This window comes from Poecilia latipinna, unplaced genomic scaffold (assembly GCF_001443285.1).
Source record: "Poecilia latipinna isolate Pla-1442-1.1 unplaced genomic scaffold, P_latipinna-1.0 Scaffold1318, whole genome shotgun sequence".
Classification (NCBI taxonomy): domain Eukaryota; kingdom Metazoa; phylum Chordata; class Actinopteri; order Cyprinodontiformes; family Poeciliidae; genus Poecilia; species Poecilia latipinna.
This window is the reverse complement of record NW_015113934.1, coordinates 94,134-113,501: the sequence shown is the minus strand read 5'-3', so window position 1 is coordinate 113,501 and position 19,368 is coordinate 94,134. Positions and strand designations below refer to the sequence as shown.

The 19,368-nt window shown below is 41.2% G+C and overlaps 1 protein-coding gene across 4 annotated transcripts; it reads left to right on the top strand.

The window, feature by feature from the left end:
* The first annotated feature begins 365 nt into the window (after positions 1-365).
* Positions 366-19,322, top strand: prrc2b (proline-rich coiled-coil 2B). Of its 4 annotated transcripts, none has more exons than XM_015055492.1 (31): positions 366-555; positions 4,516-4,693; positions 4,782-4,959; positions 5,319-5,421; positions 5,804-5,867; positions 6,040-6,183; positions 7,120-7,433; positions 7,550-7,674; positions 7,773-7,936; positions 8,798-8,885; positions 8,975-9,143; positions 9,497-9,830; positions 9,933-10,111; positions 10,277-10,472; positions 10,640-10,844; positions 11,174-13,189; positions 13,309-13,472; positions 13,660-13,775; positions 14,196-14,340; positions 14,498-14,574; positions 14,726-15,013; positions 15,138-15,236; positions 15,711-15,900; positions 15,987-16,084; positions 16,186-16,313; positions 16,437-16,677; positions 17,076-17,243; positions 17,344-17,423; positions 17,515-17,596; positions 17,854-18,063; positions 19,046-19,322. In XM_015055492.1, exons 2-31 carry the CDS (start codon positions 4,579-4,581, stop codon positions 19,211-19,213), a joined length of 6,648 nt encoding a protein of 2,215 aa, XP_014910978.1. In that variant the 5' UTR covers positions 366-555; positions 4,516-4,578; the 3' UTR covers positions 19,214-19,322. The 4 variants fall into 4 exon arrangements, with proteins under 4 accessions (XP_014910978.1, XP_014910977.1, XP_014910976.1 ...); XM_015055491.1 differs by having other exon boundaries at positions 367-555; positions 4,785-4,959; positions 13,306-13,472; XM_015055490.1 differs by having other exon boundaries at positions 367-555; positions 13,306-13,472.
* Positions 19,323-19,368: the final 46 nt, after the last annotated feature.

Sequence of the window (19,368 nt, the reverse complement as noted above, 5' to 3'; positions counted from 1 at the left end):
ATAAACACTTAAGCATAAATATATCTGTCTGCGTGTAATGAATCTGTCTAATATATAAGTTTCACTTTTTGAGTTGATTTACTGTAAAAAAAAAAAAAAAGCTGAAATTCTAATTCATTCGTCTTTGTAAAAATGTATTAGCTTCAGGGAGTTTGTGCTGTTAAACAGAGGTCGCAGTAGTGCTTGAGTTACTTAAAAGGTGTTTTCATTAAGTATTTTATCATTTTTAATCAAGCATCAAGTTTTAATTTTGATCCTAAATATTGTTTTTTTTCTAATAATTCAAGTTGGGTGTTTGTGTAACGATTAAAATTGACCAGCAGGTGGCAGCCGCTGAACTCACTTCGTTTACGTACGCCGATGTTAGCCGAGTCAATCCAGCCTACACTGTGTTCTTCATTCTCAGGCCGGGTAGGACCCCAGCAACAACTCTACGGTCGGTTCAACCTATGAAGATTGAGCTTTACAATCGCAACCCATCCTCCGAATAGACAACGTTTTGTGGAACTATATCACTGTCACTGAGCAGAAGACATTCTTAAATTGTTTAATCCGGTGAGTCCTAAATGCGGAGCTGTGTCAGATTGTCTGCCTCGTATTTTTCTCGGCTGCTCAGTTTTATGGTTGCTTTGTTCTGGGCAGCAGCCATTTTTAATCGCCTTGTCCTACATTCCCCGTCGCCGTCTACAGCCCGTTCAAAAAGCCCAGCAAAGGTTGAAAATTATTACTTGGATACAAGGGCTTCACAGCGATTAAAACAAAACAAAACAAAACAAAAAATCCACATTAAATTATGTATTCTTGAACTGAAATGCACTGTCAAATTCTGGCCTGTATGGGGTTGGATTTGCAGCAGTACGCTGGAAGTTTAACGGGATTGTCGTTTCGCTAGTTTTCCTCCAACAAGCTTCGACTGTCGAAGGCAGTTAGCCGAAGCAAAATTTCTGCTCTTTTCGTCTTTATAAAAATAAATACAAAAAAGGACAACAGAGTTGCAGTAAAATTGATGGATCTGCAATAACAGCTAAAGTTACAAGGGACACTCGCTAGCATTTGATGTTTACATAGCGTTTCTGATTTAGCCGTCAAAATAGCATATCCAAGGTTAGCGGTTACACATTTAAATATTCTTACCGATTTTAAGTGTCATACTTGGATATCATACTAGCTTGTCTGTTAAGGTTATAATTCAACATAATATTGTCCTTTGAAAAATAATTGTTCGGGTTTTTTCCAGCTAACTGTTTGTTGTCAGATTTCAATGCTAGCATTAGCATTAGTACTAGCTTTCAGCTAAACAACTGACAAGTCGATACGAATTGCTTAAGTGGAGTTATTATGACTAATTATGCCATACAATATTCTGGTATGTGCTTACGTGATTTTTAAATGTGAAATCTATATATATATTTTTTTAGATCTAAAGCATTAGCTATGAAGTTTCTAACTTACAAAAACGGAGCAGCTGCTAGCTTGAAATTTGGTATTTGTAGATATTTTTTGTAAAATAAAATTTACAAAATTACTTGGGAGAAATAACCGCCATTTATCCATTTTAAATATACATTTTAAATTCCTTGTGAATGGATGTACTTCGTTTTAAGTCCCAGTGAAACGCCTATGGGGAGTCTCGTCTCGGGTGGCCTCCAACACGTTATTGACTAATTCTCGGATTAAATGCCATCGTGTCCCGTTATGTTTACAGCTGGATAAGGCATATTTTAGTCTCCTATAAAGGGCCAGTCTGTTGGCGGATTGCTGCCTGTGTTTATATTAGCATTTGATATTTTCACAAATCTCTCTCATTTTTTTCTGGTGCATTTCATGATGCAATGCATATAGTTTATGTTCCCGAGTTTTATTGTAGATAAAAGTAAATACTAGTTGCTGAAAGGTATCAGGATTCTTGCTTTGCTCACACCACATATTGAAATTGTACATTGATTAATAGTTTGTATTTTTCTTTTAAAAGTAAAGATATGTCCTTATCGTGAATAGTCTGTATTTCTCTGCTCTTCTAGACAGATCGAGTTTTTAATATATGCTGAATCTGCTTTTGATAAGTGTGACGTCTGTGAATCTGTATGGTTTGGTCTGATTGGAAGTCAGTGTTTGCTATTTCTTTCTTTTATAGTTCATTTAAACATGTTGCAATGACTTTTGTGACGCATATTCGGTAGGTCTGTAGATATTTTATTTCAAAGCAATATTTTGATACTTTGGTATGCCAAATAGATATTTCTGTTTTCAGGGAAATGTTCAGGACAGTCTTATCTCTCTGGATGATAAAAAGTTAAATTGAGCAGTTGAAAATTAATACTGAGTGTGGCTGTTTCAAAATGTGCATTTTGTTAATTCTGCAAAATAAAAATAAAATAAAAATAAATCAACAAATTTAAAAACTACACAAAACAATTATTTTTGCCCAATAATTTTCAGGGGAAAAGACGTGTTTACAATTGGTGTGATAAATCCTATACTTGTTCTCAGGGCATATCTACTATTTGGCAGTATTCCAAAAAAGTAAAAGCTGATGTGGTTCCAAATACATGACAAATCGTTGATTTTGAGGCACTGGACTAAGAGGAACGCTTTTGCTGCAGTCAGTTGCAGCACATCTTGTTTGTCGTGTTCAAAGCTACACATTATCAGGAGAACGTGCTTTTGATACTATTGTGGAAAAATATATTGATTAAAATTTACCCAGATTTTCTGACTCTTTCCATTCTTTTCCACCACTGCAATTTCTCCAACCTTTTTGGAAAAATGTTAAATATGTCAGCCACTAAATCTGGTGTGGGTGTAACAAAGGCATTCAACTGGCCAAATTCACTATTGGCATGCAAAGTTTGAATGCATGACATTTGCAATACTGAATCCACTTCGTCCTGTTTGATTGCAATGACGCAGAGAGAATTGCGATTTGGCATGCTATGGAGCTGTAGACAGACATCACTTATGTCTGTGTTCTTTCAATACCTGCAATTTACACTGATCCAGTAATAATATTTAAAACAGGCTGAGTTTTATTTTATTTTATTTTTTTACAGAAGGTAGAAGTAAGTTTCCGGTATGATTTCCTTATTTATTTTGATTCAAAACAGTCCTGAACAGTGAGATCATTGCAATAATTTGAATAATGAACTGAACTCCGTTTGATAATTAGGATTAATCGGAATGCCAGTGTGATTGAAGTTGAATTGAAATGAAATGTTTGTAAAGAGCCTCGAGAAAAAGTTTGTTGTGAATTGGTGCTATACAACTAAACTGAATTGAATTAAAACTACATTAAGTTTGACGTCATGACATTGAGTTTGTTTTTAATGTCTGTAACCCAAGGTTAATGTTCTGCTGCTAATCAGGGCAGCACAATATTAGAAAACCATGCAATATTGATAATATTTCGATAATATCAGTTGCGATAAATTAGTATTTTCTTCTTTCCCCTCCTTATTATCGGACCCTCCATCTCTCTGTGAGCTTTAGCATTTTGGTTATTGTGTCCACTGTTAGCATTCTCTGCCATAAGATTTATTTTATTTTACCAGGAAAATCCAAATGAAATTAAAAATCTCTTTTGTACAAGATGGCTGTCCAGCATGTAATATGAATATTTATAACACTTAGAACATATTAGCCAACCAATATTGCACTCCAACCGTCCTTTGGGGGAATTAATATCGTACATACCGATATTGTGATGTCGATATATTGAGCAGCCTTACTTCCAGTTCAGTTGTCCTGCTCCATTTTTGTATTGTGTTGTTTTGGGGTTCTGTTCTGATACTGCTAAAGTCTGTGATCTTGAGTTGGTAACACAGGTACTGCTATTTGTCGTGCTATTAAGTGGCTTTGTGTATTTCTGAAGTGTCTGTACAGAAACTCTGCGTCATTATTTTTGTTATGGGATTCAAGGGATGCACCCTTACCTACTTAGACGTTGTGTTTTTTACACTGTGTGCTTCTTCTACTTTTTCAAAATGGCCTCAATCGGACACCAACTATGTGTGATGGCCTGGCAAATACAAGCTGGAGTCAAAGGTCGTGTTCACACTGCAGACTGAAATGACCCAATTCCTATTTTTTATTTATTTATTTATTTGACGTAATGCAACCTGTATCTGATCTTTTCATGGCAGTCTGAACAACACAGGTCGGATTTTTTTCGAACGCGGCCCAGGCCACTTAGATGTCCGATGCGTGTCCTTTTCAAATGCGACCTAACGTCCAGGTGGCATTCATCCGACCTGAACGTCACCGATACTCGACAAACATCACTATTCTGTGTCCTGACACGCGCGAGTGGGGAGAAAAACAACAACAATGATAGATTATAATGAGGATTAAGTAGTCAATATGCTGGCTCTGGTCGGACAACAACTTCAAATGCGTAAACTGTGCTCCACCTTTAGCATCCAGTTTTACTTTAATATCTGACTTTTAAATAAACGCTTCTCTGCTAAAAAGGAAATTATCAAAATTTCTTTACATAACAGACACTGTTTCTCTCTGCAGAATCAGAAGGCACTGGGAAGAGGCGCAAAGAAAAATTTTCATACTCGATGACATTACATCGAAATGTCCGATCGTTTGGGGCAATTAACCAAGTCCAAGGATGGGAAAAGCAAGTATTCCTCACTCAGCCTATTTGACAAGTACAAGGGAAAATCAATAGAATCTCAGAAAAATACAGGTGGGTTTGTGTGCATCCTTTTTTCTTTTTTTTTTTTTTTCCTCAGAGCAGCTTATATTTCTTAATCTGTTCCCGCTCTGTCTCCCAGTAGTTACGCGACATGGCTTGCAGAGTCTTGGCAAAGTGGCAACAGCCCGGCGTATGCCCCCACCCGCTCACCTGCCTAGTCTAAAGTCTGAAAACAAAGGAAACGATCCCAACGTGATTATAGTGCCCAAAGACGGTACAGGATGGGCGAACAAGCAGGAACAAACCGATCAAAAGAGGTACTTGAGCAAAAAGTTACCAGCATCTCGAATCACCATGTGTCAAGCAAATCATAAGCAGTTGTTTTATTTCTGATGGTTTCAATAATGAATGAAAGCGGCTTTCTGATTTGGAATTTGAAAACAGAATTTTACAATTTCCAAATTTCTAATATTTAGGTACATGCATTTATTGAAACAGATTAATATTTCCTAACAAAGACTGTAGTTCCTTAAAAAAAAAATCTGAATAGACGAGTGTTGAATTTTACCCTGGTTACTTTGTAACTGGGCCCAGTACATCCGTCCAAAGACTTTTGACTCTGTCTGTTCTGTCACCTTGAATTTTAACACTGTGCTTTTCCATTTTTGCCTTTTAGTTCCAGTGCATCTACGCCACTGCTGCCGGAGTCGCAGCCGCAGCTGGCTTTACAGAAATCTGTCTCCAATCTTCAGAAGTCCTCACCAGTAGCCAACCAGGAGGTGCGTGTGTACCTATGGCTGATTATCTTTCTTTTAAACTGATACCAACTGCTTTAGCTTTTTCCTTTTTTTTTTTTTTTTTTTTTTTCTTTTTTCTTTTACACGGTTTGATTCTCTGAGTTCATTTGTACTTAGGAACTTTGACATTTTGAGTCCAATATCAGACAAATGAATTGGAATATCTTCATTAACCGTAATTTCAACAATCCTCCTTGTAAAATCCCTGTTAAATCTAGCCATAATGTCATTTTCAAGCTCCTAGTTCTTGGAAAAATTAGATGCAGTATAGAGGAAGTTGATGTTTAGACTCAAGGATGTTCATCCTTTGCCTCCAAAGTCAACAGAACCTGGGCTAAAAGCTTCTTTTCATTCTTTTTCACAGAACACAAACACAGGTGGACCAAAGCAATGGGCCCAGCTAAACGGAAAGGCAGTAGAGCAAGATGGTGAGCAGTAATTTTACTTGTTCATATGTGCAAATTAAAGTGACGTGCTTTAATTTAATTCTGGCGTGACGAACAATCTGTAGTTGATTTATGTCACATTTCCTATTAAACGGTCCTCCATGAAATCTACAAAGCTGAGTTTTTTAACACATGTTTTTTGGAATAACTTCAGGTTCAAGGGCCTTAAACCGACTTCAGCCCTTCTCTCACGAGGAATTTCCCACCCTGAAGGCAGCTGGAGAACAGGACAGAGTTGGCAAGGAAAGAAGCGGCTTCGATCCGTCGTATGGGCCCGGACCAAGCCTCCGCCCTCAGAGTAGGTTTAGCTCTTACTTACAAACCCTAAACAAGCTCATGCATTGAGGGAAGCAGTGCTGTGGATTACCATTTTCAAAACTTGGGACATTTTTGCCTGTGGACCCTCTAAGATCAGCATTTAGAACTCCAAATGGGCTCATAAAGCCCAAGATGGAGTTTATGAGCCCATATAATTCTGCTAAAGTTCTCTTTAGCAGAATTATATAACTTATGAGAAAAAAAACAAGGGTTTAGATCGAGCCAAGAAGACCCTAAAGAAAAAAAAAAAAAATATATATATATATATATATCACTTAAACAAAAAATGTTAGACCTACAGAAAGAAAAGATCTTGATCATACTATTATTTCAACTTGATGTATAGAAGCTTCTTTCTGAAGACGGCTTCTACATGAAGACTCAAAAACTTAATGTAGAAGCTCATGAGTCTAATGAGGGATCCAAGGAGGTTTTAAAACAAGTTTGAACTCCGCTTTCCATCACTTGGAAAGCAGAGAACATTAATTTACCAACATTCCCATGTCTGACAGTTATAAACAAACTACGAGATTCTAAAATAAGTTTCCAATAACCCTAAAAAATGTTTCCATGTGACCTACAGCAGGATTTTTACATCCAAATGCTAATTATAAAGGAGGTTGGGTGTAATAATTTATAATAAAATGCAGATCTGTTGTGTTTTTTTATCTTCTGTGTAAGGACAACAAGGTACATTTTTTTGTTAACCTGTAAATAAATGACAAACTTTTTCCACAAATAAAAGGCTAGCCATCGATATGTGAACATTTCAGAAATAATTTGAATATTTAATTGTGTCAGATGACTGTATGTAACAAGATTATCCTAAAGAGTCGCATCAGAAACATCATGTTGTTTTTGACTTTGAGGGTGAAGCGCGACTACCTAAACACCTGGTTTTTATCTTGCTTTGAAGATGTGACGAGTTGGAGGGAAGGTGGCGGCAGGAACCTTCAGCCCTCCTCCCTGACCCTCAGCCTACCAGCAGATCCTGAGGGTAAGACCACTGCCCTGGGTGAGACTGGCTCTCCGCCGGCCTCATCGCACCCTTCCTCTGCCACCGGCACCACCTCTGCTACCGCGGCGACCGCTCCGTCACCGAGCCTCGAACCCAAGGAGCCCTCCCTCAGACCCGCCCAGCCAGTCCGCAGACCAGCCGTCCCCACTGCCCTCCAGTATCAGCTTCATCACACTTCAACCGCCGTCTACCACGACATGCTGCCTGCATTTGTAAGTACTTTTATTTTTATTTATTTTTTTGTCCTTGACTCTCTAGGCCTTCGTGGACAGACTCGGCGAGTTCTTGGTCTACAGCTGATGCAATATATTCCATTTGACATTTTCAGATGTGCGCTAAAGAGACGCGTGAAACGCCAACCGCTGACAATGTTACTACCACCGCCGCAACCACAGCACGATTTGACAGCAAACCCACTTTTAGACCAAGCTATGCCAAACCTGAACTTGTCAAGTAAGTACAGTATGTAAACTGTAAAGGTTATTTCTTTCTGCTAGATGAGCTGTTGTTAATTACATTTTTATTCATTTTTTTTCAATCTGTGATTACAGCGGCGACTTAAGAAGAGAGAACCGCTTTGTCCGTGCTCCAACTCGTCTTTCTTCTCAGCCCATCCGCAGGCCCAGCGACAGACCAGCGCGTCCAGCCATCATTAACCCAGAGGACCTGAAGGATCTGGATGACCTCGACAACGACTGTGAGGACGGATGGGCCGGTCAGTATTTCTTCTGCTAAGATAATGCTGTTGTTTATGCTATTATTTGAGGTGTAATTATCCTCTCTGTGAAATAGATTCTTGTTTATCATTTACAATGTGTTGTATCCTAAAAACCACTCGTTGCTGTTGTCCTGAATTAAGAGCAATCATCTGGACAAAACTAAAAGTGGATACACTGCATATAATCATTCTCTCTTTTATTGTATCTGCTTGACATTAATTCAGACCAATCGTTTCCTGTTTTAGGTCATTATTTTAGGATTTACCCAGAAATGTTTTGTAGTCTTAATAGACACGAAGTAGGAAATGCCTAATCTGATTTAATGTTGAATTGTGAAAAAATAAAATAAAATAAAAAAATCTGTTTAACATTCCTCTTATTTACTGTGATTGTTACAACTACCTTTAAATATAAAATGTTAATTTGCTCTGTAGTCTCCTCAGTTCAGACTGCATTGTGAACACACATCATCACATGTAACTTTAGTTAAGCTTTAATTTTGATGCTGTTTAACTTTTAACTAATTCCTCTTCCTGTTTGAATTATTGTTAAACTTGTAGTGAACTTGATAGCCACATTAAGATAAAATATTGTGAAGGGACTGTTTAATACTCTGAATTATGTGATGTTGCCTTGTACGTTGTAAATGCATTATGTTATTGGTTTAAACAACAGTCTGCAGTTTTGTGAATTTTATTTCTTTCTTTACTTTGTTTTTGTTTTTTTTTGTAGCCATTAGTTTAGACGCTCTTGTTTTAAATAAATAATTTATACTTAATATAAATTTAAATCATTGACGTATCATGAATTATCTGACATTGTTGCTTTTTTTCTTCTGGTTTTACGTTTCCCTTCAGGTCTTCATGAAGAAGTTGACTACAGCGAGAAGCTCAAGTTCAGCGACGATGACGAAGATCACTCTTGTAGCGATAAAAATAAAATGTGGTATGAGCTCTTGCTCCGTTGCTTAGCGTTGCTCTGATGTACAGCCACAACCTCATTCAGAAGTTTTTGTTTCAACTTTTGTATCTTAGGGCTGAGTGGGAGAGAGAGAAAGAGAACCAGCGAGACTGCCAGTCCTCTCTTAGTTCAGGAGAAGCGCCTTACTCTCAGGAGGGCGCAGATGACAATTATTCTTCCCAACATCATCACCATGAGTCCCATAGGAAACCCATCAGCAGATATCTCTCTACTGACAGTCAGGTAACTACTCACAATAGAGCAATCCCCCTACTTTGATGTAACTCTTTTGAGATTCATTCTGTGTGATCTTATTAAAAAAAAAAAGTTTCTATTATTAGTTCCTTTCTAATGACTGAATAATGGAGCACTATAAAGCTTAAGGAAAAAGTAAAAATGTTAGCTATAATTGTGAAATAAGAGATGTTTGGTTAGTTGCTGGGTCCAGTAATTTCAAAAAGGCAGAATTAAAAAGAAGAACGTTTATCACTTAGTCATAACCAGTTTTGTATACACTTGAGAAATTTGTCAAATGTGGAAAATTCAAACAAGGAAGCCACGAATTATCTGCTTTCAACTGTGCTTTTGCCCTGCAGAAAAACCACAGCGAACCGCCAACTGACTCAGACGATCACCAGCGGTCTCAGAGTCAAGCACCAGCCAGGGCAAAATACGTGTCCCCCGAAGTATCCGAGGCTGTCGAGAGAGCCCGGAGGCGGCGAGAGGAGGAGGAGAGGCGTGCTCGGGAAGAGCGACTAGCTGCCTGTGCTGAGAAACTCAAAAAGTTAGACGAGAAGTTTGGGAAGTCTGAAAGACCTGCGTCAAAGGCGGAAGATATTCCGAAGGAGGCCGAGGGGAAAGAAGCCCCACTTTCTCCTAATCCGGAACACAGTAAAGGCCATAATGAAAGCTGGCAGTATAGCACAAAAGGTGAAACAAACAAACAAACAAAAAAATCCAAATAAAAGGAAAATAAATCATGAAAGGTTACCAGGTGTTGAGGATTGTCTTTTGTCATTTGATAATCTGCAGAAGGAAGTGAGTGTCTGCCGGTCAACTCCTTTGGCCATAGCTATCGTGAAGAGCACCATCGTAGCAGTGATGATGATGGCCCGGAACCTTCCTCCCCTTCAGACGACTACAGTGGACGCCAAGCCTCCAAATCAGTTCCACCCCGCTTTCAAAAGCAACTACAGCACCACCAGCAGCAGGTCCGAACCAGGTTTATCTCCATTGAATAATAAAATGTTTCCTTTTCAAGAAGAGATTTTTTTTTTTTTTCTGAGTCTTACTTTGGCAGAGAATTCATCAGATTTTGAAAAGCTTTAGTGCTTGGAACATTTCTCAACTTTTTGTGTGTTCTGCACACTCTGTAGGAACAAGTCCCCAAAATGCAACATTGGCAGCAGTCCAGTCACCCTTCAAGCTCAAGTCATAGCCAGCGGGGCTATTATCCCCAGCATGTGCTCGGGTTTGATCCCCGCTGGATGATGATGCCACCTTTCATGGATCCACGCATGACACAAGGCCGCTCTCCGGTGGACTACTACCCCGGTTCGATTCAGTCTTCAGGTAAACAAATAAAGTGGTTTAAAAATCTATGTTATGTGATGGATTAGCAATGTTGTATTGAACTCTGAACTTTAGAAGAGCCTCACAAGCATTCGAAGTTGACCTCATGGATATATTGCAACTGTATTAAAAATGCATTTTTAAACTTTTTTTCATTGCTGTATTAGGAATGGTTAAACCCACTGTGCATCAAGACCACCTGGACAGTCCTAGCTCTGATGAGGGATGCCATTCTAACCTACACCAAGAGAGACGGGCTCCGTCTACTGAGCCTTACCCAGTTTGGAATCAAGATGGCTACCCTCTACGCAGCTTCACTCCACCCTATCAGAGACAGCATGATACTTCTGATGGTGACCTGTCAGGGGAAAGGTTAGTTGATGTGTTTTAAAAAATTAAAGTAAAATCCTTTAAATTGTAAAATGCTTAAATTAATATGTGAGGACCGTGCAATTTCTAGAAAACTGTCAAGGTACAAATAACTGGTCTTCTATGTTTAATCGGGGTCAAAAATAAATAGAAAGTTTGGAAAGACTGCTACACAGTTTTGAAATGGATTAGATTTAAGCATTTTCAGGTTAAAGAACTATTAAAAAGCAAAATACTATATATGCTATTATCACGGTGAGAACCTTGTTTCTAATTAAAAAGAAAAAAGTGATTATTGATTTTGCTTGCTTTTGTCTCCCCTTTTTTTATAGAGGTCATATTGCCCCTTCACAGCGGGACTCTTTTGAAGATGGGACCAATCAGAGCTTGACGCATAATAGTGACGATCATCCCCATAATGCTTACTATAGCCGAGACCCCGATAAAGAACGCAAACACCATGACACCGGCCTTCTCACCACCGCTCAAAACCTCTGCCCGAAGAGTGAAGGCACAAAGCAGGACCCAAGAGACAAACACCTGAAAGATACTCTTGACTCCTATGACACCTTAGACGGGTCCAAGGACAACTGGAAAAGAGATGGAGGAGGCCTGAGTTCCCCAAGCCAGTGGCCTGAAGCTAGTTCTAGCAATAGTGTCAACCAGACATCTGAGACTAGTGGCCGGACATTGATTCGTAGAACTGGGCCCATCAAGAAACCGGTCCTTAAGGCGCTGAAATTGGAAGACAAGGAAAATGAAAAGCCTAAGCCTGAACCCGAAGAGAAGCCTGTCCCCTATCGTCTGGAGAAGGAAGTTCTCACTAATGTTTATGATTTGAAGAAAGATAACCAGCCTGCCAGTAACAGGCGTCCAGCATCACCTATCATTGAGAAGCAGCCTGAGGAGAGGCTGCGGCAGTCACCGGCTCTTAGCAAAACGGACCGGCCTCTTGGCACCCACAGTGATGACTTCCCCAAGGAAACCCACCTGGGTAGTGGCAGGAGCCAGCTACTCAGAGAGGGCCAGGAAAATAACCGAGATCCTCAAGCCCCCCGGCGCAATAACTGGATATTCATCGATGAAGAACAAGCTTTTAGTTCAGTCAGAGGAGGAGGAGGAGGAGGAGGTAGAGGTCGCAGTCGAGGCTTCAGGGAATTTAGCTCCAGAGGTGGAACCCGTGGTGGCCGAGGAGGGGATAACCTCAGAGGAGCGTATAACAACAGCAGCGGTGGCGCTCCGAGACCTGCTAGAGGTCGAGGACCACCCAGAGACCTCTTGAAGGTTGACGAGTTCCAGAGAGGCAAACCTCGCAGACGAAACGTCAGTGAGACCTTGAGCGAAGCATCAGAGTACGAAGAACTTCCCAAGAGGCGGCGCCAGAAGGAAGCGGAAAACAGAGAAGGTTACACGGAGTCCGGTGAGGTTCGTAAGGCCGATAGAGACTCTTGGAGGTCCAACAAGGTGTACACCGATGACCAGACAGCCTCAGATAACAGAGAAAAGGCAAGGATGAGGGGCTTCGGAGGTCGTGTTCTGCCCCCCAGGCTGAATACAACCAACAGTTACAATCGAACCTTTGGAGGGTCAAGGGACGCGTCTTCCTGGAGGGGCCGGGGACCCCAGTTCAACAGCAACAGTAGCTCGATGCAAGAGAACGGTTACGCACCTGGAGCTGAGGTTGCTTATTCCCGCAGACCTCCAGTGGACCGCGATGCTCTCAAGTACGCTCCAAAATTTTCAGGCTCTTTCACAGAAAATGGTGGCGAGGACCGTGAAGGAGAATACTACTTTGAGAACGACAACCCCGACAGACAGATGTTGAGACGGCGGCGTCCCCCGCGTCAAGACAAGCCTCCCCGTTTCCGACGCTTACGACAAGAGCGGGAACCCGGTTCGAATCAGTGGACGAGCGATGAGTACGTCAACGGAGACTTTGCGAATCCCTGGCCCACTCGCTCCAAAGGCAACGGAGATGACCACTGGCCCGGTGGTCACTTCTCAGGACGCTCCAGCCAGCACGGTCAGACTGAGGAATGGGAGACGGGATCAGACAACAGCGACTTTGGTGACTGGAGAGGGAAGCAAGGTGGCAGCGGGAATCTAGCTGTGCAGGGACACGTTGACATTCCCTCAGACTCTGGTCACAGTGAACCTGGCTCTGGTGAGAAGAGGGAGCTTTCAAAGAGAAGCTTCTCTAGTCAGAGGCCGCTGGTCGAGCGACAGAACAGAAAAGGAGAGCCTTCCCTGCTAGAGGCAAGCAAGATGGTACGCACACCTGAAAATCCCTCCACTTCCTCGTCTAACAGGAGTGACGGTTGGCAGAACGGAGGGACGTCTTGCAAGAGGTGAGGCGAATTCTAGTTGAGCCATCTTTTGTTTGGGTTTATGTAATGCTTTTACATTTTTGATTGTCACTGGCAACAGTTAAAATACTTCTTTATTGCCTCTGTTTATACATCAGCAGGAGCCCGGATGAGACCGGTCCAGTCTATAGCTTAGAACCCCCGACAGAGGACAGGGAGCCCAATGAGCTTACAGGGCAGAAATTAGACAAAGAAATGAAACCTGGATCGGGCAAGACCGACATTGTTGAACCGCTCACGCAATACGAACTCAGCAGCTACCCCAGTGAGTTTTTTGTTTTCTTTTTGTCTTATGTTGATTGAACTAAAGCAACGCTCGTTAAAGCTGTGCTTCAAGTCAGATCCATGGTCCGCTTGTGCTTTGTTTCTTACATACAGGTGTTAATGAACAGAAGTAGCTTCTTGTCCTCGGATAACTTTGCATTGACTGCCAACCTCTTTTCTTTTAATAGTTGATGCAGATGCAGTGGGACAAAACGTGGACCCAGACGGATACCAGGATGCCTTGTCAAAAAAACAACGACGCCCTCAGGAGGATGAGAGGCGGAGAAAAGAACAGGGACCTTCTGTAAGTTAAACAAATGCTAAGAAAAATGGTTGGAGTCGATACATTACAGTTTGTTTGTTTTTTTTAAGAGAAAATGGTCACTGGTTAATCAATATTTTAGTGAATTAGGCTACAGTGGAGGATATTTTCCACAACCCAACTGTAAAGCCCACTCTTGCATAGTTTACTGCTCACCCTGACAGGCTTCTGCTGGAAAGGAAAAGTCTATTAGGCTTTTTTCATAATAACCTCAAGAATTGTTTTTTGCATTTTAGCCTCTGAAAAATAGTCGGGCTTATTTGTGCCTACAATAGAGGTCTGTGAAAAGTTAAACAGAAGAAATTAGTTTGGCTAGTATAGTTATTATGCTGAAATTTAGTATATTGTCTAGCTTAAAACAATTTTCTGTTTTTTTTTTTTTTTTTTTTTTTTTTTTGTTAGGTGCAGGTCAAGAACAGAACGCCCTCTTCCAAGATACCGCCGCGCTTCGTCAAAAAGCAGGGAAGCATGAGCCTCGAGCAAACGGAGGAAGCAATTTCTTCACCGAACAATCTAGGAACAGAAATCTGGGAGACCAACAGTTCAGGTAACATTTATTTGTTTTGTTTGCCGTTATAATGACATTCATATTTTCGTTTGATCGGCAAATATTATGTTGAACGAGGAGACAGAAACAAAGTCAGAATGTGATTGCGTTTCGTGTCCTTCACCAGTCATTTCCTGTGTTCCCGTTTCTTTTGTAGCTCTCTCTGTGCAGTCTTCAGGGGGAGACTCATGGACTAAACAGGTGTCTTACACTGGGAGTGAACCCAACTCTGAGGTAGCGTGCATGCAACTCTGTGTTTTGAATACAGTTGTTAGTATGTAAATTAGTTGTTTCTGGTGTTTGTGGCTGATTATCAACTAATAGATCGCTTTTAGGATAAATCTCACTTGAAGAAATGTAAACATAACGTCCCGTCCTCCACCAGGATTCCGACGCTGGTCCAGAACAGAGTAAAGAACAGCACAAACCAGGACCCATCGGGAACGAGCGCTCCCTGAAGAACCGCAAGGGCTCAGAAGGTGTGGACAGACTGGAAGGTGGCCCGATAACGCCAGTCAACGGTGTGGACCTCCATGTGGACAGTGTGCTTCCCGTGCCTCCAATCGAGTTCGGTGTCAGTGCCAAAGACTCTGATTTCAGCCTGCCGCCTGGCTCCAGCCCAGTACCCGTCTCCAATCCTGTTAACAAGCTTCAGGATACGCTTAGCACTGATGTGAGTAACGTGACGGATTACATGTCAAAGAGTGAGAAATTCAGGAAAAACAAAATGTGCAACTGTGATTGGTGTGTTTTTGTGAAGGTGCAAATAAACTAAATCTAAACTTTTCCAAAAACAGACCTCTCTAAATCAGAGCATCCCAATGCTGCGTTCCAACCACCTGCAGCCTGGCATCAGCCTCAATACCATCTTCCCCACTGCTGACCTCACTCTCAAGGTATCCGAGTTTGATTTGTGTAAAGACAAAGCAGCGTGTATATTTTGGTGGGATGAAACTCATCGGAATAATTGTGACAAATCCATTATTGAAACAACCACTTTTTTTTTAAATGATTAACTGGAGTATACACGCTCAAAAAAAGCTCTTTTCTGCAGGAAGAACATACTCAGAGCAATAATTTTCTACCAATGTTGGCAGTATTTCTGCTACTAATGATCAAATGTACGCTGAAGGAATGCTGTGTTATTCCATTTTAGGCAATAAAATATGTATTTTCTTGTTTTAAAAAAAGGGATAATTTGTTTATTTGGGTCTTTTAATTTTTTTCTAATATTGTATAGGACAATCTGAAGTGGTTAAATTAAAAACAAAAATCTGCAGAATGTGACAATTTGTCCGATTAATCAGCATAATAATACATATGGAGTACTTATTACGTGTGAAATTCCACTTCGCTTCTTTTCTCCGCAGATGGAGTCGGCACGTAAAGCCTGGGAGAATTCGCAGTCTCTTCCGGAGCAGGGCTCCCCCGGTGGTAGTGCCTCCGGCGCTCAGCCTCCCTGCAGTGCTGGGTCATCCACCGGAGTCAGCTACAGCTCTTTTGGGGTTTCCATGCCTCCAATGCCGGTTGCCTCAGTGGCACCTTCCATGTCCATGCAAGGTATGATTTTTCTAAGCTTAGTTATCCCCCCAGTGGCTCAGTCAGAACTGAAACTCAGAACGGTTTGCTTCCTAACCTTAATGTAGGTAATCCCATTCCTCCGTTGTACATGGACGGTCATGTGTTTCCGAGTCAGCCACGCCTCGTTCCTCCCACCATGACCCAGCAGCAGACCTATCCACAGGTTAAAAAAAAAATAAATAAAAAATAAAAAAACAAACCCACACACACACACACCTGTGGGTCAACATGCTGCTGTAATGTTGCACTTTCTCACCCATTCAGGCGGCAGCAGCTCAGCAGATTCCCATCTCTTTGCACACATCTCTTCAGGCTCAGGCTCAGCTGGGGCTTCGTGGAGGTCTGCCCGTCTCTCAGTCACAGGAGATGTTTAACTCCATGCCCCCCTTCAGGTATTGGAAGCTGAAGCGTTTCATCGGCCACCACTCATTCATTCATCATAAACCTTCTCTCTGGTATGCCATGCGAGTTCACAGTCCAGTTTGATGATGGTCCATCTTCCTTCCTCGGTTCAGGTCCCAGGTTTACATGCACCCCAACCTGTCGCAGCCCAACCCCATGGTGCTGTCTGGTGGGGCCCCCCTCAAGGGTCCTTACTCTGCTTTTCCTGGCATGCAGCCGTCAGACATGGTGAAATCCCAGTCGGGCTCACACTACCAGCCTATGAACGGCAACCAGCAGCTTGTTTACGACGGCCAGATGAGCCAGGGGCCTGGTATGGGTTCCTCACAACTGATGGACTCCCAACTCATCCAGGTGAACTCGGTTTTGGTAACACCTCAGCAAACAGATATACTTTTGATGAGTTTAAGATTTCGACGTAACCTGCATTTGTATTCGCCTACTTTTATTCTGATACTTTTAACAAGTTGCCTTCAGATCTTTAGGTAGTAAAGATTGTCCGCCTATGTTTTATTTAATCTCCGTAAAATTAGAGGTTGTTATGCACCAACAATTTTGGATCTTTACTTAGGAATTAAAAAAACAATATATCAAATTTTCCTTCCATTTTATCATTGTGCACTACTTGTGTCGGATAAAATGCATTGCGTTTTGTGATTGTGAAGCTGAAAAAATGTACAAGGTGCTGCAGCGTTACTTTAAACAGCATTGCTTTGTTGTTAACGAAGCGGCCCGTTGTTTTATGTCACCAGGTGACGATGCCCCTTCCTGGCTCGCAGCTGCGTTACGGCTCAGCTCAGCAGCACCTCATCCTTCCCCAGTCCATCCAGTTGCAACAGGGACAGAACCTGCCGGTGGGAGGCCCGCGCCGGATGCTACCGCCAGGCTCCCAGGCCGCAGTCATGACGGGAAGCAGAGAGGCGAGTCTTTCTTGATTCTTGTTTTGCATCCTTCCGTTCTTTTTTTTTTTTTTTTTTTTTAATGGCCTTTTAATCGTTTTTTTATTGTCGTTTTCATCAGGGCTCACAGATGGAAATGAAAGCATTCCAGTTCTCTGAGAAGCCCAATCATTCCCCAGGTTTATCTGGAGGTTCCTACAGGTGATTTTAAGTTATTATTATTATTATTATTGTATTGTGATAAAAGTAAGAATGCTTCATATTGCTCTTAATAAGCGTCTGTCCTTGTCAGGCCTGGATCTGCGAGCCCCAGTGGAAAGCCTTCCGGTCCTGGTGGGCATGTCGGTCCTCTGCCTACGCTTTTTACTCAACAGGTGTGTATTTTATTTATTTATTTATTCATTCATTCATGTTATTGTTTAGATGCTTTTGTGTCCATATCATACTTTTTTTTTAAACTTCGGCAGTCCTAAAGGTTATTTTTTGTATTTAAAATAAAGAAAGTATATGCAGATTGGATGCATCTGATCATGGAGTGTGCAGTTCTCTAATGAAATGGTAAATATATGCTTTTTATTTCCCACCACTAATCTATTTTTTCCCCCTGCCCTCATTCTTTCATAATTACCAGGTGTCGCCTGCTCAAGGCAGCATGGTCATGCACATGCGGCCCCCCACCACCGGCCCTTTCCCCAGTCCCATTCAGAGACCTGTCATGCAGGTCAACAAGCCCGTCATCATCCGCTCCCCCCCTTACCCTAACCCTGGCCGCGACCCCTCCCATTCCACCCCCCTTTCAGTCCCTGAGCCCACAGTCAAGGGGCCAGAGGATGGCATGAAGGTGAGCCACCCACTATAAATATAGGTAATTTATTTTAATTCATTTTCTTTTTCCTCTATTCTCAATGCTTTTTGTATTTTTCTTCTGAAATAATGACCAGTTTTTTTTAGTAGCATGGTATAATTTTCTTGTGTTCGTATTAATACTAGTGTCTTATCTAAGTTATTAATGATTGTGCTAAATTTTTAACTGTCTTTCTCCCTTTGTTTGAAACAATTTTTAATTTTAATTAAATGCTACTAGCTGATAATTTCTAAAAAAAAAAAAAAGTAATCTGACGTAAGGAATGCTTGTGCATGGTCAAGATTTGATGAGAGGTCGTAGTTTTGTGTCTAAACTGCTTTTTTTTTTGTTCCTGCTTTTGATTAAACCTCCTTGATTCACTTTAGGTTTGCGGTGAAGGATTTCTGAACAGTTCATTTGTTATGTTAGTTGCGATTGACTAAACGAAATCCTAGATTTATTTTGTCGGTGGAGAAGCACTGATGTTTTTTGTGTTCGAGCTCCTGGCTTTTAACATTTCTGTGCTATTTCTGTTATGCAATGCTGGTGTTGGATAGCTCTTGATTTCCTTTTGGGAAATTTAAATATCATTCAGGATGTTTTTTTTTATGCTTCCAACATCTGTATGAATTGACCATTTAATGTGTTAATTATTAAATTAATGACAAAATCATCCACTTTAAGTCAGATAAACGACATCAGTTATCTTTTACTTCATATATTTTTGGACACCTTTAAACATGGACTCTCACCATTTCACAAAAAAAATTATATTTTTTTTCTACAGGATCATTCCATATTGAACATAAGCTCTGTCCAAGTTAGTTTGAACTCCAGATGTGTTCAGTTATATTCACTTAACATATCTTTATATTTAAGAGACATTGTGCTATTGACTATTAATTATATTAGTAGCAGAGATTACATCACTATGATTTTTATTGTTTTTTTTTTTTGTTTTTGTTTTTTTCTTGTTTAGAGCAAAGCATTGCGAGAAGTGCGCAAAGCGGTGGGGGAGGGCAAATCACCACCAGGGGGCATGACCAGCAAACTCCAAGAGCCCTTGCCCTCCACGGGTCAAGCCAAACCAGCACGCACTGGAGCCATTAAACCCCAGACTGTCAAAGTAGAAGAGGGCAAGGCATAAAAATGGACCTTGAAGATCCTCACCGCCGCCAAGCCTGCCAACTCAAAGATCCTCGACGAAACGTGCGAGCCTTTGAAACACCGTCATTATCCCATGGCTCCGAAGCATAGTGGGGGGGGGGGGGGAAAAAAGCGGTTAAAATTGTTTAACCCAGG

What these genes read in the sequence shown, in the direction of transcription:
- prrc2b (XM_015055490.1), top strand. Translation starts at nt 4,579, where the DNA reads ATGTCCGATCGTTTGGGGCAATTAACCAAGTCCAAGGATGGGAAAAGC. An exon ending in GGAGGGACGTCTTGCAAGAG is followed by an intron (nt 13,190 to 13,305) that starts GTGAGGCGAATT and finishes TTTATACATCAG; the next exon opens with CAGGAGCCCGGATGAGACCG. An exon ending in AGGATACGCTTAGCACTGAT is followed by an intron (nt 15,014 to 15,137) that starts GTGAGTAACGTG and finishes TTCCAAAAACAG; the next exon opens with ACCTCTCTAAATCAGAGCAT.